This window comes from Hemitrygon akajei, chromosome 4, assembly GCF_048418815.1.
Source record: "Hemitrygon akajei chromosome 4, sHemAka1.3, whole genome shotgun sequence".
NCBI lineage: Eukaryota > Metazoa > Chordata > Chondrichthyes > Myliobatiformes > Dasyatidae > Hemitrygon > Hemitrygon akajei.
In genome coordinates this window covers 21,261,884-21,285,272 of record NC_133127.1, presented here as the reverse complement: position 1 = coordinate 21,285,272, position 23,389 = coordinate 21,261,884, and the positions used below count along the sequence as shown (strand labels likewise).

Here is a 23,389-nt window from a genome sequence, read left to right as displayed (position 1 = left end):
GCGTCTATGGGAGGAGGTAGTGATGATGTTTCCGGCCGAAACCCTTCATCAGGATCTCCCGAGGGATCATCAGGATCAGAAACTCCTGATGAAGGGTTTCGGCCCGAAACGTCGTCACTACCTCCTCCCACAGACGCTGTCTGGCCTGCTGAGTTCTGTCAGCATTTTGTGTTTTTATTTATTTCCAGCATCTGCAGATTCACTCGTGTTGCCTCGTTAATCTCTTTTACACTTTTAAACGAGCAAACCTTCCCGTGAGGATGGTGGTGCCCAAGCTGAGAAGATGAAGCTCTGCCTGAAGCCCAACCCGCTGCCGAGCTGAAAGTTACGTTCTGTAGCTTCTAAACAAAACAAATTCAAGGAAAAACGGAAGTTGGAAGATAAATTGTGGACTTTGTTTTGACTTTAAACTTGGCGTGCGCACATCACCTGGTAGCGCCATGACGTAGCGATTCACTTTTTTAACATATAACCAGAAACGAATCATTTAAATAAACTAGAATGCTTAATCAATCTATCTATCTATCTATATATATATATATATATATACACACACACAAGATTCCTCAAATATAACTGGAATATTAAATACACAAGATTCCTCCCTGCTTAGCTGTAAATCCAACTCAATTTCATCTTACCTCAATACACAGTATCGAGAAAATTTGCAGATGCTAGAAATTCTGTATTTGCGTGTTTCTATACACAGTAAACTGCATAATACAACTACTACATACAGACGCCACAGCATGATACTTTTTTAAATTGTCCCTTCCAGCACTCAAGATTCGATCGCTGTGGAGTTTTTCCTACTCCTGAGCGATAACGAATTTTTCTGACAAGAGGGAATCACTCTGCTTGGCAGGTGAGACCCGTGGCTTCTACGATCCCCTCCACGGTGGTTTAGGAATTGACTCTCGGACTGCAGGAAGTGGTTGTGGACAACAGCTCTGGGCAATTTGAAACTCAGTGGGGCTAAGTGGGGGTGGGTGTGTCCTCGGGTCTCCAATCGGCAGCCGGCGGCGCTGGTGAATTCGGTGGCTCTGGAAAGGATGTTGCTGTTTGTCCCACGATCGCAGTTCCCAGAAATCTCTGTGAACAGTCTGCTCACAGTTTCTTGAACGCGGGTTAGCCGCCAGCGGGAGAACCGTTTGGTGCGGTGCGAAATGGCAAAGCAAATTTGGCTCGTATTGTTAACGTGCATCTCAGTGGGAAACTGCGCGAAACTGTTAACCGTGGCTCTGATGGGTAAGGAGTTCTCGATGTTGTTTTCAAGTTACAGATTTGGTATCTGGAATAAGTAGATCTACTCTGTAACGCATCTTGTGTAGCCTGCTCTGCAGCATGGGCCAGGTGCATTATTACCGCTGCACCTTGACCGCCATAAAGTACATATCTGCCGATATCTTTTAAAATTCTCCCGATCCCCAGGGCCAACGTGACCTCCTTTCCCCATCCTGCCTCCTGTAAAAATGCTTTCTCTTTTCTCAGTCCTTTCGTTTCCCACGCATCAGCAGCCAGGATGAGGATTTTCTTTCCAGGACATCGGAGATGACCACCTCCAAAGAATGGGTTTCCTCTTTCTCCACCATTCTGGCAGCCCCCACCCTCATCTCCTCCGTTTCCCGTCTTAACACGGATAGAGTGCCTCTTGTTATCACCACGAGCCTCCGCACCCAACACTTCATCCTCCGCAATTTCCGCCTTCTTCAATGGGACCCCAGGATCAAACACAACTTCACCTACCCACCGCTCTCCGCAGCCCATCCTTCGCTTCCCGCGGGGATCGCTCACTCCGTGATTCCCATGGCCATTCGCCCGTCCCCATTATTCTCCCTCCTGTGGTCCTTATCCCTGAAAACAGAGAAGGTGCAACACGCACAACGTGCTGGAGGAGCTCAACAGGCCGGGCAGCGTCTATGGAGAAGGCATTTCAGGCCGAGACCCTTCATCAGGACTGGAGGAAAAAAATATGAGGAGTCAGAGTTAGAAGGTGAAGGGAGGGGAGGGAGAACCACAAGGTGATAGGTAAAACCGTGAGGGGGAGGGTGAAGTAAAGAGCTGGGAAGATGATTGGTGAGAGAGAAACTGGATTTGAAACGGCAGAACACGAGGAAATCTGCAGATGCTGGAAATTCAAACAACACACACAAAATGCTGCTGAAACACAGCAGGCCAGGCAGCATCTGTAAGGAGAAGCACTGTTGACGTTTTGGGCCAAGACCCTTCGTCAGGACTAATTGTAGAGAAAGATAGTAAGAGATGTGAAAGTAGTTGGGGGAGGGAGAAATGTGAAATGATAGGAGAAGACCGGAGAGGGTGGGATGAAGCTAAGAGCTGGAAAGGTGATTGGCGAAAGTGATACAGAGCTGGAGAAGGGAAAGGATCATGGGACGGGAGGCCTCGGGAGAAAGAAAGGGGGGGGGAGCACCAGAGGGAGATGGAGAACAAGCAGAGTGATGGGCAGAGAGAGAGAAAAAAAACAACTAAATATGTCAGGGATGGGGTAAGAAGGGGAGGAGGGGCATTAACGGAAGTTAGAGAAGTCAATGTTCATGCCATCAGGTTGGAGGCTACCCAGCCGGTATATAAGGTGTTGTTTCTCCAACCTGAGTGTGGATTCATCTTGACAGTAGAGGAGGCCATGGATAGACATATCAGAATGGGAATGGGACTTGGAATTAAAATGTGTGGCCACTGGGAGATCCTGCTTTCTCTGGCGGACTGAGCATAGGTGTTCAGCGAAACGGTCTCCCAGTCTGCGTCAGATCTCACCAATATATAAAAGTCCACACCGGGAGCACCGGACGCAGTATACCACACCAGCCTACACCAGTCTTCCAGTTGGGAGACCGTTCTCGCTGAACTGGTCTTGGATCAGATCATCTTATATCCTCCTGCCTTTTCCCCATAACCCCCAACGCCCCTGCTATGCAGAAAAATCTTTTTGTCTTAAGTAAACTCTGTAGCCACTTTACATCAGTGACTCAGGGACAGCTTCTTTTCCTCTGCCATCTGATTTCTGAATGGACATTGAAGCCATGAACACCAACTCACTACTTTTTTCTTTATGTTTTTGCACTATGTATTTATTTTAAGCATTTGATATATGTATATAGTTTTTCCCTATATTATCATGTATTGCATTGTACTGTTTCCACAAAGTTAACAAATTTCACGACATATGCCAGTGATATTTAACCTGATCCTGAATTGACTTTATTTCTTACATCCTTCACATACATGAGGAGTAAAAATCTTTACATTACATCTCCATCCAAATGTGCAATGTGCGATCATAGTAATTTATAATTATAATAAATAGAACAGTCAATGTAATATAGAGTACACTCAAATCTGATGTTCATGGTGTACTGCTGTAGCTCGTCCGCTTCAAGGTTCGAATTGTTGTGCATTCAAAGATGCTGTTCTGCACATCACTGTTCTAACGTGTGGTTATTGGAATTACTGTATCTTCCTGTCTGCTCATTCTCTTCTGACCGCTGTCATTACCAAAGCATTTTTTTCACACGGAACTGCTGCTCGCTGGGTGTTTCTCACACCGCTCTCTGTAAATGCTGGAGACTGTAGTGTGTGAGAATCCCAGAACATCTGCAGTTTCTGAGCTCCTTAAACAAACCCCATCTGCTACCAACAATCATTCCATGGTTAAAACCAATTAAATCGCATTTCTTCCCCCTTCTGATGGCTGGTCTAAAGAACAACTTTACCTTGTCTGCATACTTATATGCATTGAGTTACTGCTACATGATTGGTTGAATAGATATTTGTGTTAACGAGCAGGTGTACAGGTGTACCTAATAAAGTGGCCAGTGTATAAGAAATAGATGGCAATCTGGCCCATCAAGCCTGCACCACCATTCAATAAGGTCATAGCTGATCTGGCCTTGGAGTCAGCTTCATCTCCCTACCATTTCCCCATAACCTATAATTTCCCTGCTATGCAGAAGTCTCTCCAACTGTATCTTAAATGTATTTAATGAGGTAACTTCTACTACTTCCTTGGGCAGAGAATTCCAGATTCACTGCCTTCTGGGAAAAGCAGTTTCTCCTCATTTCCATTCTATTCCTCTGAATTTTGAAGCTATGCCCCTTAGTTCTAATCTCACTTACCAGTAGAAACAACTTTCCTGCCTCAGCCTTATCTGTCCATTTCATAATTTTATATGCTTCTATAAGATCCTCTCTCTTCTTCTGAATTCCAGTGAGAATAGTGCCAGGTGACTCAATCTTTCTGCATCTAATCAGGACAGCATCTGTAGAGAGGAATAAACAGCCAACGTTTCAGGTCGAGACCCCTTAACCTGAGGCAAGTTGGGCTCAGCCTGAAACATCAACTGTTTATTTCCTTCCATAGATGCTGCCTGATCTGCTGAGTTCCTCCAGCATTTAATGAGTATTACTCTTGTGTTTCCATCTCTGCTCATCGGCTAACACCCTAAGCTCTGGAATAAACCTGACAAACCTCCAAAGTCAATATATCTTTCCTCAAGTAGTGAGACCAGATACATCCCAATGCATTATACCTAAAAGGAAAGGCTTTCTTTATTTGGCAGTATGAACAGTATCCATTGACTCAGGAAGGTTTCCATTGGGGTTTAAACAAGAGTTGCAGGGTGTTGGGAACCAGAGTGCCAGAACATTTAGTAGTGAGTTTGTGGAGGCAGAGGGTAAGACCTCAGACAAAGTCAGGAATCAATAGGTTGAGCGTGGTGTGACTAGTGTCCTGAACCGCGTATATTTGAATGCATGAAGTATCGTAGGAAAGGCAGATGAGCTCAGGCATGAATCAACTCCTGGAATTATGACATTGTAGCCATTAGTGAGACTTGATCGCAGGAGGACCAGGACTGGCAGCTTAATATTCCGGGGTTCCGTTGTTTTAGATGTGACAGAGCGGGAGGGATCAAAGGAGGAGGGATGGCGTTACTAGTCAGGGAAAATGTCATGGCAGTGCTCTGTCACGACAGATTGGAGAACTCGTCTAATGAGGCATTATGGGTGCAACCGACAAATAAGAAATATACAACCAAGTTAATGGGGCTACTTTACATACCACCCCAAAGTCCTAGGGATTTAGAGGAAAAGATTTGTAGAGAATTTGCAGACTGTTGCAAGAAATATAAGGTTGTTATAGTAGGTGATTTTAACTATCCACATATTGACTGAGACTCCCATACTGTAAAAGGATTATATGGGATACAGTTTGTCAAATATGTTCAGGAAAGTTTCTTTCGTCAGTACGTAGAGGCACCAAAGAAGAATGTATGATACTTGATCTGCTTTTAGGGAATGAGACAGGGCAAGTGACAAGTTTGTGTAGGGGAACACTTTGCAACTAGTGACCACAGTGCTATTAGTTTCAAGGTAAATATGGAAAAAGACAAGTCTGGTCCACAGGTTGAGCTTCCATATTGGAGAAAGGCCAGTTTTGACGGTATCAGAAATGATCTAACAAGCGTGGATTGGGACAGGCTGTTTTCTGGCAAAGGTGTATTTGGTAAGTGGGAGGTCTTCAAAAGTGAAATTTTGAGAGTACAAAGCTTGTATGTGCCTGTCAGAATAAAGCTAAAGATAACAAGTGCAGGGAACCTTGGTAATCAAAGTATTACATACAGGAGAAGTTGCATAAGACATTGGTAAGGCCTAATTTGGAGTATTGTGTGCAGTTTTGGTCATCTGCCTACAGGCAAGATATAAGTAAGATTGAAAGAGTACAGAGAAAATTTACAATGATGTTGCCGGGTCTGGAGGACCTGAATTATAAGGAAAGATTGAATAGGTTAGGACTTGTGCCTAAGAACGTAGAAGATTGAGAAGAGATTTGATAGAGGTATAATAAATTAACAAGGGGTATAGATAGGGTAAATGCAAGCAGGTGTTTTCCACTGAGGTTCGGTGGAACTGCAACCAGAGGTCATGGGTTTAAGGGTGAAAGGTGAAAAGTTTAAGGGCATGAGGGAAACTTCTTCTCTCAGATGATTGTGAGAGTGTGGAATGAGCTGCCAACAGAAGTGATGCATGCAAGTTTGATTTTAACATCTCAGAAAAGTTTGGATAGGTACATGGATAGTAGGGGTGTGGAAGCTGATGGTCCTGGTGCAGGTCAATAGGAGTAGGTAGTTTAAGTGATATTGTCACAGATGTCTTGGGCCAAAGGGCCTGTTTCTGTGCTTACTTTTCTTTGACTCTATGACTCAACCAATATAATTGAAATATGGCATTATCACTTTGTTCTTGTAGGAGCTTAGTATGTAAAGATTATCTTCTATATTTGACAATACCACAGCTCCATTTCAAAAATATTTCACTAACTATGGAAATGCTTTGATGTATCTAGAGATAAAGACCTTTTATATCGATTAGGATTTGAAACTTTTTCCATTCATGACTCTGAAGATAGAAGGGATATGGAGAAGATGTTTCCTACTATGGGAGAAGTCTAGGACCAAGTCAAGTCAATTCACATTTATTGTCATTTCGACCATAACTGCTGGTACAGTACATAGTAAAAATGAGACAACGTTTTTCAGGACCATGGTGTTACATGACACAGTACAAAAACTAGACTGAACTACGTAAAAAAAAACAACACAGAGAAAGCTACACTAGACTACAGACCTACACAAGACTACATAAAGTGCACAAAAACAGTGCAGGCATTACAATAAATAATAAACAGGACAATAGGGCAAGGTGTCAGTCCAGGCTTCGGGTATTGAGGAGTCTGATGGCTTGGGAGTAGAAACTGTTACATAGTCTGGTCGTGAGAGCCAGAATGCTTCGGAGCCTTTTCCCAGACGGCAGGAGGGAGAAGAGTTTGTATGAGGGGTGCATGGGGTCCTTCATAATGCTGTTTCCTTTGCGGATGCAGCGTGTAGTGTAAATGTCCGTGATGGCGGGAAGAGAGACCCTGATGATCTTCTCAGCTGACCTCACTATCCGTGCATGACCTCAGAATAGAAGGATGTCCCTTTAGTACAGAGAGGAGGAGGAATTTCTTTAGCTAGAGGGTGGTGAGCCTGTGGAATTCATTGCCACAGATTGATATTGGAGGTTGATAGGTTCTTGATTAGTAAGGGTGTCAAATGTTATAGCGAGAAGGCAGGAGAATAGGGTTGAGAAGGATTATAAATCAGCCATGATGGAATGGCAGAGCAGACTCAGTGGGCTGAATGGTTTAAATCTGCTTCTATATTTTATAGCCTGATTTGAAATATTTTGAAATATGTGATCACTCGAGGATAAAGGGGGGAACATATGCTTGGATGCGGTGAGTATGAGTGAGATACTTAGCAAGTACTTTGCATCAGTGTTTACCAAGGAAAAGGATATGGAGGACCAGGAGATCACTGTTGAGTGTATAAATATGTTAGGGTGTTTAGAGGTCAAGGAGGAGGAACCTACCCCTAATGAGAATTGAGGGCCTCCTAATGAGTATTAAGGTGGATAAGTCGCCAGGCCCTGATGGAATTTACACCAGGTTATTGAAGGAGGCAAGACATGAGATTGCTGGGCCCTTAACCACTATCTTCATGTCCTCTCTAGGCACAGGCGAGGTCCCGGAACACTGGCCAATGGCTAATGTTATTCTCTGTTTTTAGAAGGGAAAAAGGGAAAATCCTGGAAACTATAGACTGGTGAGTCTTACTTCAGTTATAGGGAAATTGCTGGAGATAATTCTTAAGGATAGTATATTTGAAAACTCATGGTATAATTAGGGAGAGCTAGCATGCTTTATGCATGGCAGGTTGTACCTTACCAATTTGATTGAGGGTTTGACAAGGAGACGAGAGATTGATGAATTTTAGTAAACGATTTGACAAAATCCCTCATGAGAGGCTAATCCAGAAGATTAAGATGCATGGGGCCCATTGTGAATTGGCTATTTGTATTCAGAACTGGCTTGGTGCCTAGAACACAGGAGGTGTTGATTGAAGGGACTTATTCGAACTGGAGGTCTGTAATTAGGTTACATCCACACTAGACTGGGTAATTTTGAAAATGCCAGTTTCGCATAAAAACGATAGGCGTCCACACTATGCGTTTTTGAAAATATCTCTATCCACATTGAACCAGAGATTTTGGCGAATCTCCTCCTACTGCGCATGTGCAGGACACACCTACCGAAAACAAGCGACATGTTTGGTGTTGAATCTTGCCGTAAAAGTGCGCGTTTGTGTAGTTACAGACTAGAAAAACTTAAAACGACGGACAGCTGTTGGCTCTCGTGCAGGAGAACTTAAAAGTAAAAAAAAACAAATACTGGAGCGTACAGAGGCAACCGACAGGGAGTTCATGGACAGATTGACCCGGCTGACGACGAACATTGAAAAACTCACTTGTTGCATTAATAAAGCACCTTGTTAAATGTATAAAACATGTCTGCATCAGTGTTATCTTGTATTTCCATACAATGTTACATTAGGCTGTTACACATCTATTGTCAGAGAAGTACTTGCATAAATAGGTAAACCACGAGCAAGGACAGAAAACAGGGCAAACTGAGTATACTTATTTATTCAGTAAGTTATGGGTCAAAGTATTTGGTGAGTACATTTCTAACTCTTCTGGCTTCAGTCTCTTTGCCGTCTGTACTGAAATTGTTAGGTTGCATTCAAGAAAACAATAAAATAGCGCGCTGCCATCTGACAGCGTTTTCAGAAGTCTCCGGTTACTCCGTCCACACTGATCTGCCCGAGCAGCGTTTTCAAAAATACCCACCCTGGAAAGCGTTTCTGAAAAGCTCCGGTTTCGGGGGATGAAAACGCCATTTTAGTGTGGACGGAGGGTAAAAACGAAGAGAAAAAGCTTCGGTTACGGATTTATCCGGTGTAGTGTGGACGTAGCCTTAGTGAAGCTCTGCAGGGATCTGTGCTGGGACCTCTGCTGTTTGTGATGTATATAAATGACCTGGATGAAAATGTAGATGTGTGGGTTAGTAAATTTGCAGATGATTCCAAGCTTGGTGGAGTTGTGAATTATGTAGAAGACTGTCAAAGAATAACCGCACAATATAAGTCAGTTGCAGATATGGGCTGAGAAATGGCAAATGCAGTTTAACCCAAATAAATGTGAGGTGTTGCACCTTGGTAGGGCAAATACAAGGAGACAGTACACTTTAAAGAGAAGTTTGGATCAGCGCTTGGATGTATGAAAGGTGGAGGGATATGGACAATGGTGTAGGTAGAAGGGATTAGTGCTTAGGTGGTTTTTGATTTTGCTTTTTAGCTTGTTTGGTTCAACATTGTGGGCCAAATGGCCTGTCCTGAACGGATTTAAGCGCCAGGCCAGATGGAACGGGTCAGGGTGTCAATGCCCGTGTCTAGGTATGGGCTAGAACCTGATGTTTGAATGGAGAGTTAAGTGCCGGGTCAGGTTGAAAAGGTCAAAGTAACGGGAGGGTCAGGGTGTCGGGGCCTGAGGTGAGGTACGGGCCAATTAAGATCACTGCTCCACGATGTTTACTCAGCTTTGCGCTGAACCGTGGGACTCCCATGCAGACTTCAGTTCAGAAACACTATTTGCTTGCAGTTATTCTTTGCATGATTTTTTTTCATTTCTCATTGGGTATTTGACTGATTTTTGATGGGTTATTTCATTTTCTTATGGCCATTTTTGTTCTCTGCAGACAGCCTTTTTTCATATATACAAATTGGGGTTTGTTTTTGGGTTTCTTTGTTTTGTGGCTTCATATTAGGGGACAAATCTCTAGGTTGTATAATGCATACATACTTTGATAATATATGTACTTTGAACTTATGTATTTTTATATAATCACCTTTTTTAAATGTATTTGTTCAGTGAATTTTCCAGTAATTACAGTTGCTTCTGTATTTTTCTAGAAGCTTCTTAGGTTTCAATAGCACAAGTCACACACTTGAAACTGGGTATGTTGCAGGTTAATTGTTATCACTGGAATTTTTGTTTTCTTTCGTCTGCATAGAACAAGACTACAACTGAATTTTTCTTATTCTTTTAATCCTTCTCTTCACTCCTACTACTTTGTTTGTTTTCCACTCTTGTAACTCCTAATACAGTGATCCCAAGCAATATGCTTTATGCCTCATTCTGGACTTTGTATCCACCAGGCACTTGCTCCTTTGTGGCTTTTCCTCCATTCACTAAGGTCATGCTGATCTAATACCCCAGCTCCATTTTCCTCTACCATCCCCAGGTCCCTCAACTACCTTAATGACTAAAAATCAATCACTATTTTGACCATACTTAATAACTGAGCCAGCACAGACATCCAGGGTAGAGGACTGCAAATATTTATTCCTTCCTGAGTGAGGGAACCTTACCTTACCTCATTCCCCGGTGGTGTACCCTTTATCCTGAGACTATAGCCCTTGGTCTGAGGTTCCTCAGCCAGTTGAGATACCCTCCCTGCTTTCACCCTGTCAAGCTTGCTGGTGTTGTGTATAGTGTGGAACATGGTCGTACATTACAATGGGAAATTCATATGATGCAGAGCTGGTCTGAGAAGTGGCAGATGGAGTTCAATCCGGAAAAGTGACGAGAGATGCACTTTGTAAATTTGGACTCCTAGGTGAAGTACCAGGTTAACGGTAAGATATTTAGCAGTGCGGAGTAACAGGATCCATTTCCATGGATTCGTCAGTTGTCATGCATTTTGATGGGAGGTGTATGTTGTGTTGTCCTTCATTAGTCGAAGTTTTGGATTCAATAAGGAATGATGCAGCTCTATAAAACCCTGGTTAGACCACACTTGGAGTATTGAGTTTGGTTCTAGTCGCCTCATTATAGGAAGGATTTGGAAACGTTAGAGAGGGTGCAGAGTTGATTTACTAGGATTAAGCAGGATGCCTTACATGAAAAGGTTCAGCGAGCTAGGGCTTTTCTCTTCAGAGCGAAGGAAGATGAGCAGTGGCTTAACAGAAATGTATAAGATGATAAGAGTAAGCAGCCGGCGCCTTTCTCCCGAGCCCGAAATGACTAATGTAAGAGGGCATAATTTTAAGCTGATTGGGGGAAAGTATAGGTGGGATATGAGAGGTAATGTTTTTAGGCACAGAATGGTAAGTGCATAGCGGGTGGTGGGGGTAGAGGTGAATACATTAGGGATATTTAAAAGTCACTTAGATAGGTACAAAGAAAAATGGAGGGCTATGTGTGAGGGAAGCATTAGATTGATCCCAGAGTAGGTTAAAAGATTGGCGAGTCCTGTACCATGCTGTTCTGTATTTCACTGAGTGCACCGCTACTCTTCGAAGCACTAGGAGTGTGGTCTACTTAATCACTCCACAGATGGCAAACCCACATCTGAAATTCTTTATTACACTCCATCTACACAAAGCATAAGCTTTTGTGTAAAGAGATCAGTGCACAGTTCTCTGGCGCTATAATTTCAGTCATGCATTATTACCACTCGTTTGAAGGGCAACATATACCATTTCCCTTCCATATTGCTTGACGTATGAGCATGTTACCTGTCGGTGACTTATGTACAAGGACACCACGATTCCTTCCAATGTGAACGTGAACACTTCCCAATCTGTTACAATTTTAAAAGTATCTTCTGCTTTTCTGTTTTGTGAACCAAAATAGATGCCATTGTATTATACTGTATGTTTATTGTGCTGTTGTCTGTATCCTCTTGATGGCTCTTTACATCTTCCTCCCTCTGTATAGTCAGATCTAGTCACAGAGTAATACAGCTTAGAAACAAGCCCCTCAGCCCTATGATCAAAATGACAATTAAATGAGTCCCATTTGTCTGTATTTAGCCCATATCCTTCTAAAGCTTTCCTATCCACGTACTTGTCTAAATGTCTTTTAAAGGTTGTCATTGTACCTGCCTGATGCACCATCAATAACTCTCGGAGACGGGAGGCGAACGATAGGCTTTTATTAGCTGCAAGAGACCACGATTAGCAGCAAGAGACCACCACACAACATCCTGGAGACTGAGGGAGGAGCAGTGCCTCCAATCGCCTTTATACAGGGGTCTGTGGGAGGAGCCACAGGAGCAGTCAGCAGAGGGGTGTGTCCAGATAGGTATATGTAGTTCACCACATTCACCCCCCCCCCCTTTGTTTTAAAAGAGAGTCCCCATGGGGTGAAGTTTCTTACAAGTATATTTACAGGTTAAGTCTATCAGGCGGTCAAATCTGTTGCTGTGATCTACGTAGCACCGGCTGTGATTGCACAGGTGCTGGTGGTAGTGATTGCACAGGTGCCGGTGGTGATTGCACCGGAGACAGTGGTTGTGCTGGTTCCGGCCTAACTGGAGGTGTCAGCCCACTAGGCATCAGTGATCCCTCATGCGTGTGCGAAGCGCCCGGTATGGGAGTGTTGTGAGGAGTCTGTGTAGGGCTTGGTGTGCGTGGTGTCTCGTGGGTATACACCTCGGTGGGTACGGGGTTCATAGTCACCGTGGAGTGTTCGGGGTAGGGGTCTGGTGCTCCTGCGGGCGCCAGGTCGCGGACGGAGACCGTGTCCTCCCGCTCATCAGGTAAGACCACGTAGGCATACTGGGAGTTTGCATGAAGTAGGTGAACCCTCTCGACCATCGGGGAGTATTTATTGCTCCGCGCATGTTTCCGGAGCAGCACTGGCCCTGGGTCGTCAGCCAAACCGGTAGGTTGGTCCCAGTGGCAGACTTCCTGGGAAAAGAAAAGAGTCGCTCATGAGGAGTGGCATTGGTGGACGTGCATAATAGGGAGTGGATGGAGTGGAGCGCCTCGGGGAGGACCTCCTGCCAGCGAGAGACTGGCAATCCCTTTGACCTAAGGGCTAAGAGTGTGGCCTTCCACACAGTGGCATTCTCCCTCTCCACCTGTCCATTTCCCCGGGGATTATTGCTCGTGGTCTGACTAGTAGCAATACCCCTACCCAGCAGGTACTGGCACAGCTCGTCACTCATAAAGGAGGACCCTCTATCACTGTGGATATAGCAGGGATATCCGAACAGAGTGAAGAGCTGGCGCAGGGCTTTTATGACGGACGTGGCAGTGGTATCGGGGCAGGGGATGGCAAAGGGGAACCACGAGTACTCGTCAATTATGTTGAAAAAGTAGACATTGCGGTCGGTGGAGGGAAAGGGGCCCTTAAAGTCGACACTCAGTTGCTCAAAGGGGCGGGTGGCCTTGATAAGTTGTGCCTTTTCAGGACGGTAGAAGTGCGGTTTGCACTCAGCGCAGACTTGGCAGTCCCTGGTCATCGTCCTGATGTCCTCCAGGGAGTACGGCAGGTTCCGGGCTTTCACGAATGGTAAAATCGGGTGACCCCTGGGTGGCAAAGATCTGTATGGAGGGCGTATAGCCGGTCGAGCTGCGTGCTGGCACACGCTCCCCGGGATAGGGCATCAGGGGGCTCATTGAGCCTTCCAGGCCGGTACAGGATATCATAGTTGTAGGTGGAGAGTTCTATTCTCCACCGCAAAATTTTATCATTTTTGATTTTGCCCCGCTGTTGGTTGCTGAACATGAACACAACTGAGTGCTGGTCGGTCAGCAAGGTGAACCTTTTGCCGGCGAGATAGTGCCTCCAGTGCCTAATAGCTTCCACTATAGCCTGGGCTTCTTTCTCCACCGCGGAGTGCCGAATTTCAGGGCCTTGAAGGGTACGAGAGAAGAATGCTACCGGCCTTCCTGCCTGATTGAGGGTAGAAGCTAGCGCGAAGTCAGAGGCGTCACTCTCTACTTGGAAGAGAATGGTCTCGTCCACCACATGCATCGTTGCTTTGGCAATGTCCCCTTTAATGCGGCGGGCCTCGGCAGAGAGGGGAAAAGTGGTAGACTTGACCAGGGGGCGGGCCTGGTCTGCGTAATGGGGGACCCATTGGGCGTAATAGGAAAAGAAGCCCAGGCACCGTTTGAAGGCTCTGAGGGTGGTGGGAAGAGGGAGTTCTAACAGGGGACACATACGGTCGGGATCAGGGCCAATGACCCCGTTCTCCACGACATACCCAAGGATAGCGAGTCGGGTGGTTCCAAACACACACTTGTCCCTGTTATAGGTAAGGTTATGAGCTTTGGCTGCTTGGAAAAATCGTTGGAGGTTGGTGTTGTGATCCTGCCAGTCGCGACCACAGATGGTGATGTTATTCAGATATGGGAACGTGGCCTTCAGTTGGCACTGGTCCACCATCCGGTCCATTTCCCTCTGGAAGGCAGAGACACCATTCGTGACACCGAAGGGGACGCGCAGGAAGTGATAGAGCCTGCCGCCCGCCTCAAAGGCGGTGTAGGGGCGGTCCTCTGGGCGGATGGGGAGCTGATGGTAAGCGGATTTCAGGTCTATTGGCGAGTACACCTTGTACTGAGCTATCTGATTGACCATATCCGTGATGCGGGGTAGGGGGTACGCGTCAAGCTGCGTGAACCTATTGATGGTCTGGCTATAGTCCACGACCATCCTATTTTTCTGCCCTGTCTGAACAACAACCACCTGGGCCCTCCAAGGACTTGTGCTTGGCTCAATGATCCCCTCTCTGAGCAGCCGCTGCACCTCTGACTGAATGAAGGCCCTGTCCCCCGCGCTGTACCTCCTGCTTTTAGTTGCCACAGGTTTACAGTCGGGGGTCAGGTTGGCGAACAGCAGTGGGGGAGGGATCTTGAGGGTGGAGAGGCTGCAAGTGGTGTCAGTAGTGTGGCTATTGGCATGGTGCTGGGTGGGATGTGCGGGTCGGTGTGTGTGTGGTCAGTAGTGGGGTATATGATGAAGCCCCACAAAACTGAGGATTCCTGACAGTGAGTGGTGGGAGGGGCCCATCATACTCCATTGTCACACTTTTCAGGTGGCTCTGGAAGTCGAGCCCTAATAGCACAGGCGCGCACAGTTGAGGCATGACCAGTAACGCAGAGTCCCGATATTCTGTGCCCTGCACCACCAGTGTTGCTACACAACCCACCCGGATGTCTGTGGAATACGACCCAGAAGCCATGGTGACCCTCTGGCTTACCGGCTGTGTCACGAGTCTGCAGCGTTGCACCGTGTCTGGGTGAATAAAACTCTCAGTGCTGCCCGTGTCAAACAGGCAGCTAGTCCTGTGCCCCTCCACCAGGATGTCCATCATTGACCTTGCAAGCTGGTGTGGAGCACTTTGGTTGAGGGTTACGGAGGCCAGAGTTGAATCGCCGTCTTGGTGCCCGGTAAGCACCCGTGGGTCAGAGGCGGGGCGAGGTGGTGCCAACAAAGATGGCCGCCCCCATGTCTCGCACGAGGCGGGCAGGCAAGATGGCGGCTACCAAGATGGCGACCCCCATGCTTCGCACGCGGCGCTGCTCGACCCCGCTCGTAGTTTAGACTTACAGGCCTTGGCAAAGTGGCCCTTCTTTCTGCAGCTGGAGCAGGTAGCTTTTCGGGCCGGGCAGCGATTTTGGGGGTGCTTTTCGAGTCCGCAGAAGTAACACTGTGCAGACTTGCGACTGGCAGGAGCCGTGGTCGATTGCGGGGACTTCACGGGCTCGCGACTGGCAGCAGCCGAGGTCGATTCGCTGGCGGGTTGCGGGGTCTGCAACGTCCATGGGACCGGCGGGAGATCGCGCGGCTGGACAGCGTCAGCATTGTGCAGAGCAGCCTCCAGCATGTCGGCCAGCTCGATCGCCGACTGTAAGGTAAGATCGGCGTTTTCCAGCAGCCGCTAGCGCACGTACACTGACCTGATCCCTGTAACGAAGGCATCTTGTACCAGGAGCTCCACATGCTGTTCCGCCGTCAGTCCCCTGCAGTCGCAGGCCCGCACAAGTGTCTGTAGGGCCTGGAGAAACTCCCCGCTCGACTCTCCAGCCCGCTGCCGCCGCGTCGCTAAACAATGTCTTGCGTAGACGGTGTTCACCGGCCGCAGGTATTGTCTTTTGAGGGCGTCCAGTGCCCCTTGGTAGGTCGGCAAGTCTCTGATAAGGGAGTATACCCGCGGACTGACTTTGGAGAGGAGAAATCTGTGCATGATAGCAGGCTCAGTCACGGGAATCTCTTCCAGGTACGATTGGAAGCATGCAAGCCAGAGTTCAAAGGCAATGGCTGCTTCGGGAGCTTCAGGATCAATGTCCAATTTATCTGGTCGTAAAATGCTCTCCATGTTTTAAAATTGCAGCTAATAAAATTGAAGCACCATCAATAACTCTCGGAGACAGGAGGCGAACGATAGGCTTTTATTAGTTGCAAGGGACCACGATTAGCAGCAAGAGACCACCACACAACATCCTGGAGACTGAGGGAGGAGCAGTGCCTCCAATCGCCTTTATACAGGGGTCTGTGGGAGGAGCCACAGGAGCAGTCAGCAGAGGGTTGTGTCCAGACAGGTATATGTAGTTCACCACACTGCCTCAGCCACTACTTCTGGCAGCTCACTCAATTTTGTACCATTAACAAACTTGGAAGTCTGACATTTAATCCTGTCAGAACAAACTGTGGATGAAGATGGTACCCAAACACTAACTACATTCAAAGTCTGCTATCCTGAGAAATGTGTGTGAAAGTCCAAAGTATATTTATTATCAAAGTATGTATATATTATACAGTCTTGAGGTTTGTCTCCTTAATGGCGGCCACAAAACAAAGAAACCCCAAAAGAAGCCATTTTTAAAAAAAGACATGAAGTACTGACTGCACAGAAAGAGAGAGAGAAGAAAAAGCAAATTATGCAAACAATAAAAGTAAGCAAATAGTTTCAGAACCGGTGTTTTACGTAAGACACAAAGCCAGAGTAGAAATCTCTTCAGCAGGTTGGCTGACTTACTGTCAGAAATTTCTAGTAGAGAACATGCATTTAAAGTGAGAGGGGGAAAGGTTAAAGGATACATGCCAGGAAGTTTTTTTCACATAGAGTGGTGGGTGTCTGGAATTGGCTGCCAGGCAGGAGTGGTGGTGAAAGCAGATATGATGGTCGTGTTTTAGTGTCACATGATTGTGCAGGGAATGGAGGGTATGCATTAAGTGCAGGCAGAAAAGATTTAGATTACTATGGTAACATGTTTAGTCCAGGCATCGTAGATTTAAGAATCTGTCCCTATGTAGTACTGTTCTATGATCTTTTGACGACAAGAAGCTGCAGAGAGTTTTACTTACAGTTCAGCAAATCATAGGAAGCGGGCGCCCCTCTGTGGGCTCTAATTTCCTGCTGGCTTGTTACCCCTTTCATCCCAAGACATGCTGCCTACTCCCCTCCCCCCCCCCTCCAGTGGGGTAAAAGATACAAAAGCCTGAAAACGGGTACCACCAGGCTCAAAGAACAGCTTCTACTTTACTTTTATAAGAAAATGGAACACTCTAGTATGATAAAATGGACGCTTGACTTCACAATCTACTTCATCATGGCCTTTGACCTTATTGGAAGCCTGCAGTACACTTTGCTTTATGTCCTGTGTTCTGTGTTCCATTTTCCACAGTGATGTCCCTATATTCTCCACTCTGGACAATTGAGATGCCTCAAGTGTTGCTGTGTTCAAATTTAGGCAATAGATCTCTATGTATAAAAGGGATAAGCGGATCTACAGGAAAGCTGGTGTTTGAGGTATGATGCAGCCTTGTCCAAGCTGCATCCTTGCTATTATCTTTTGTAGGTTTTAACCTTTATTAGGGAGACTGATTCGTGTTGCCTGGAAATAATCTCTTTTCCTTCTGAGTAGATACACTTTCATCTTAGCATTATATTTTGAAAGGTTTGAGACTTTAATTTATGACTGTGAATGTATTCTCAGGTGGAAGTCATACTCTGATGATGGAGGAAGTCTCAAAGATCTTGGCACGGGAGGGCCATAGTGTATCCAACTTCCATCACGTGCTCAATTCATTTGATGGTGAGTTTCATGACTTTACATTTGTTTTAAATCAATTTTCTTTTTCAGAATGTGGGTAAAGTTCCAGTTCAAAGTTCAAAATAATTTTTCTGGGTTCTGAAATAGGTAGCTGAAAAGATTCTGGAGGCATTAGTAATGATCTTTCAAGAATCTCTGGACTCTGGAATGGTTCCAGAGGACTGCGAAATTGAAATGTCACTCCACATTTTAAGAAGGTAGGGAGGCAGAAGGAAGGAAATTATGGGCCAATTTCACTGACTTCAGTGGATGGAAAGATATTGGAGTCTTTTATTAAGAATGAGCCAGGTGCATCAAGACGCATCTCCTTAGAGACTGTATTAGGGAAATGGAGCTGCAGCTCGATGACCTTCGGGTTGTTAGGGAAAGTGAAGTAGTGATAGACTGCCATGTGACAGTGAGTATAGGAATAAGGTGAGGTGGAGGATAAATGCATGGCTGAGGGATTGGAGCAGGGGACGGGGATTCAGATTTCTGGATCATTGGGACCTCTTCCAGGGCAGGTAGGACCTGTACAAAAAGCACAGGTTGCACTTGAATCTCAGGAGGACCAATATCCTGGCAGGGAGATTTGCTAAGGATATTGGGGAGAGTTTAAACTAGAATTGCTGGGGGGTGGGAACTGAACTGAAGTGACAGAGGAAAGGGAGGTTGGATCACAAATAGAGAAAGCTTAGAGACAGTACGAAAGGGAGGACAGGCAGGTGATAGAGAAGGGATGCACTCAGACCGATGGTTTGAGATGTGTCTATTTTAATGTGAGGAGTATTACAAACAAAGCGGATGAGCTTAGAGCGTGGATCAGTACATGTAGCTATGATGTTGTTACCATTACAGAGACTTGGACGGTGCAGGAGCAGGAATGGCTACTTCAAGTGCCAGGCTTTAGATGTTTCAGAAAGGATAGGGAGGGAGGCAAAAGGGGTGGGGGCGTGGCACTGTTGATCAGGGATAGGGTCACGGCTGCAGCAAAGGAGGAAGTCATGGAGGGGTTGTCTACGGAGTCTCTGTGGGTGGAAGTTAGGAATAGGAAGGGGTCAATAACTCTACTGGGTGTTTTTTATAGACCACCCAATAGTAACAGGGACATCGAGGAGCAGATAGAGAGACAGATTCTGCAAAGGTGTAATAATAACAGGGTTGTTGTGGTGGAAATATTTAATTTCCCAAATATTGATTGGCATCTCCCTAGAGTGAAGGGTTTAGATGGGGTGGAGTTTGTTAGATCTGTTCAGGAAGGTTTCTTGACACAATATGTAGATAAGCCTACCAGAGGAGAGGCTGTACCTGATCTGGTATTGGGAAATGAACCTGGTCAGGTGTCAGGTCTCTCAGTGGGAGAGCATTCTGGAGATTGTGATCACAATTCTATCTCCTTTACCATAAGTATGTATGGAACTGGAGGAGATAGCAAAGGTACTTAATGAATGCTTTGCTTCAGTATTCACTACGGAAAAAGATCTTGGCCATTGTAGGGATGGCTTGCAGTGGACTGAAAAACTTGAGCATGTAAATATTAAGGAAGAGGATGTGCTGGAGCTTTCGGAAAGCATCAAGTTGGATGCGTCACTGGGACCAGACAGGATGTACCCCAGGCTACTGTGGGATGTGAGGGAGGAGATTGCTGAGCCTCTGGCGATGATCTTTGCATCATCAGTAAGTACGGGAGAGGTTCCGAAGGATTAGAGGGTTGCGGATGTTGTTCCTTTATTCAAGAAAGGCAGTAGAGATAGCCCAGGAAATTAAAGACCATTGAGTCTTACTTCAGTGGTTGGTAAGTTGATGGAGAAGATCCCGAGAGGCAGGATATATGAACGTTTGGAGAGGCATAATATGATTAGGAATAGTCAGCATGGCTTTGTCAAAGGCAGGTCGTGCCTTACAAGCCTGATTGAATTTTTTGAGGATGTGACTAAACACATTGATGAAGGTAGAGCCGTAGATGTAGTGTCTATAAATTTTAGCAAGGCATTTGATAAGGTATCCCAAACAAGGCTTATTGAGATAGTAAGGAGGCATGGGATCCAAGGGGACATTGCTTTGTGGATCCAGAACTGGCTTGCCCACAGAAGGCAAAGTGTGGTTATAGACAGGTCATATTCTGCATGGAGGTCGGTGACTAGTGGTGTGCCTCAGGGATCTGTTCTGGGTCCCCTACACTTTGTGATTTTTATAAATAACCTGGATGAGGAAGTGAAGGGATGGGTTAGTAAATTTGCTGATAACACAAAGGTTGAGGGTGTTGTGGGTAGTGTGGATTGTCAGGGGTTACAGCGGGATATTGATAGGATGCAAAACTGGGCTGAGAAGTGGCAGATGGAGTTCAACCCAGGTAAGTGTGAGGTGGTTCATTTCGGTAGGTCAAATATGATTGCAGAATATAGCACAAATGGTAAGACTCTTGGCAGTGTGGAGGATCAGAGGGATTTTGGGGTCCGAGTCCATAGGACACTCAAAGTTGCTACGCAGGTTGACTCTGTGGTTAACAAGGCATACAGTGTATTGGCTTCATCAATCGCGGAATTGAAATTAGGAGCCGAGAGGTAATGTTGCAACTATATAGGACCCTGGTCAGACCCCACTTGGAGTACTGTGCTCAGTTCTGGAAGGACATGGAAACCATAGAAATGGTGTAGAGGAGATTTACAAGTATGTTGCCTGGATTGGGGAGCATGCCTTATGAGAATAGGTTGAGTGAGCTTGGCCTTTTCTCCTTGGAGAGATGATGAGAGGTTACCTGATAGAGGTGTATAAGATGATGAGAAGCATTGAACGTGTGGATAGTCAGAGGCTTTTCCCCAGGGCTGAAATGGCTAGCATAAGAGGGCATAGTTTTAAGATGCTTGGAAGTAGGTACAGAGATGTTAGGGGTAATTTTTTAACACAGAGAGTGGTGAGTGCATGGAATGGGCTGGCGGTGGAGGCAGAAACGATAGGGTCTTTTCAGAGACTCCTAGATAGGTACATGGAGCTTAGAAAAATAGAGGGCTATGGGTAAGCCTTGGTAGTTCTAAGGTAAGGACATGTTCGGCACAGCTTTGTGGGCTGAAGGGCTTGTTTTGTGCTGGAAGTTTTCTGTGTTTCTATAGGAGCTACAGGGAGGTAGTCACCCCAAGGCTACAGGCGACTGATAAATGGGTGACTGTCCGGAGAGGAAAGGGAGGACGTCTGACAGTGGAGAGCACCCCTGCGGCTATAGCCCTCAAAAATAAGTACTCCATTTTGAGTACTGTTGCGGGTAGTAACCTACCTGGGGGAAGCAACAGCGGCCGTGCCTCTGGCCCTGTGGCTCAGAAGGGTAGGGAACTGAAGAGGATGGCCGCAGTTATAGGGTACTTTGTAGTCAGGGGGACAGATAGATGACTCTGTAGACACAAAAAGGAAAAAGGAAGAGGATGGTAGTTTGAAAGGGTCCGAGATGTATCTGGATGCATCCACAATGCTTTGAAGGGGGAGGGTGAGCAGCCAAAAGTTGTGGTACGTATTGGTACCAATGACATAGGAAGAAAAACAGAGGAGGTCTTGTAAAAATAATATATGGAGTTAGGAAGGAAGCTGAAAAGCAGGATCTCAGGGGTAGTAATCTCGGGATTGCTGCCTGTGCCATGTGACAGTCAGGATAGGAATAGAATGAGGTGGCAGATAAACGCATGGCTGAAGAATTATCAGATTGCTGGATAATTGGGACCTCTTTGGGGGCAGGTGGGACCTGTATAAAAGGGACGGGTTGCACTTGAATTCCAAGGGGACTAATATTCTTGCAGTCAACTTTACCAGAGCTTTTGGGAGTGGTTTAAACTAGTATGGCAGGAGGATGGGAACCAGGATGATAGAGCTGAGGATGAGCCAGTGGGTTTATAGGTAGATGCTGGGTGTAACATGAATGTAAGGAAGGACAAGCCAATGATTGGGTACAAGTGCAAACAGAGCAAAGAGTTAAATTGTACCACAGAGGCAAAATTCAAGAGGGTGAAGAATGAAGGACTGAAGCTGCTGCATTTAAATGCACATAGCATTTGGAATAAGCTGGATGAACATGTGACGCATTTAGAGATTGGTCGGTATGACATTGTGGGCATCACTGAGTCATGTCTGAAAGAAGGCCATAGTTGGGAGCTTAACATCAGAGGATATACTTTGTATCGAAAGGACAGGCAGGGAGGCTTAGGCCGTGGTGTGGTTCTGTTGGTAAGAGATGGTATTACATCGTTCGAAAGAGGTGACACAGGATCAGAGAATGTCGAATCTTTGAGGCTGGAGTTAAGAAATTGCAAGGGTAAAAAACCATTATGGGAGTCGCGTATAGGCCTCCAAATAGTATTCAAGATGTGGAGTTGAGATTGCAAAGAGAGCTGAATAAGGCATGTATTAATGTAATGACAATTGTAATGGGGAGCTTCAATATGCAACGGGATTGGGAAAATCAGGTTGGTGTCAGATCGCAAGAGAGGGAATTTGTTGAATGCCTGTCAGATGGCTTTTTAGAACAGCTTGTGCTTGAGCCTACTCGGGGAAAGGCTATCTTAGATTGGCTGTTGTGTAATAACCCAGATCCTATTAGGGAGCATAACGTAAAGGAACCCTTAGGAGACAGTGATCATAATATGATTGAATTCATACTGCATTTTGAGAGGGAGGAGCATAACTCACATGCATCTGTATCGCAGTGGAATAAAGGGAAATGCAGAGGCATAAGAGAGGAGCTTTCCCAGGTGGATTGGAGGAGGATACTGGTGGGGATGACAGCAGAGCAGAGATGGCTGATGTTTCTGGGAAGAGTTCACAAGGCGCAGGATAGATATATCCCACAGAGGGAGAAGTACTCAAATAGCAAGGGGTAGGCAACTGTGGCTGACAAAGGATGTTCAGAACTGCATAAAGGCAAAGGAAAGGGCATATAAAGTAGCAAAAGTGAGTGGAAAGTTGATTAGGAAGCTTTTAAAATCCAACAAAAGGCAACTAAAAAAGCTATAAGAAGGGAAAAGATGAAATGTGAGGGCAAATCAGCCAATAATATAAAGCAGGATACTATAAGTTTTTTCAGTTATTTAAAGAGTAAAAGGGAGGTGAGAGTTGATACTGAACCACTGGAAAATGATGCTGGTAAGGTAGTAATGGGGGACAAAGAACTGGCAGCTGAACTTAATGAGTACTTTGCATCAGTCTTCACTGTGGAAGACACTATCAGTGTGAGAGTCACGGAGCAGGAGTGAGTGCCATTGCTATTACAAAGCAAAAAGTGCCAGGCAAATTCAAAGGTCTTAAGGTGGATAAGTCACCTGGACCAGATGGACTACATCCCAGAGTCCTGAGAGAGGTTGCTGAAGAGATAATGAATGCATTGTTCATGATCTTTCAAGAATTACTTGATTCTGGTATGGTCCCGGAGGACTGGAAGATTGCAAGTGTCACTCCAGTCTTTCAGAATGGAGGAATGCCAATGAAAGGGTATTATAGGCCAGTTAGCCGAACCTCAGTGGTTAGGAAAGTGTTGGAATCTATTATTGAGGATGAGGTTTCAAGGTACTTGGAGAGTAATGGTAAAATGTCAAAATCAGCATGTTTTCTGTCAAGGGAAATCT

At 45.7% G+C, this 23,389-nt stretch overlaps 1 protein-coding gene across 1 annotated transcript in view; it reads left to right on the top strand.

The window, feature by feature from the left end:
• The first annotated feature begins 1,027 nt into the window (after positions 1-1,027).
• Positions 1,028-23,389, top strand: part of LOC140726157 (UDP-glucuronosyltransferase 3A1-like) — a 44,981-nt gene continuing 22,619 nt past the window's right edge. The window contains exons 1-2 of the mRNA XM_073042143.1: positions 1,028-1,248; positions 17,691-17,789. Of these exons, the coding sequence (XP_072898244.1) occupies positions 1,167-1,248; positions 17,691-17,789 (181 nt within the window). The 5' untranslated portion in view covers positions 1,028-1,166. The remainder of the gene's footprint in view (positions 1,249-17,690; positions 17,790-23,389) is intronic.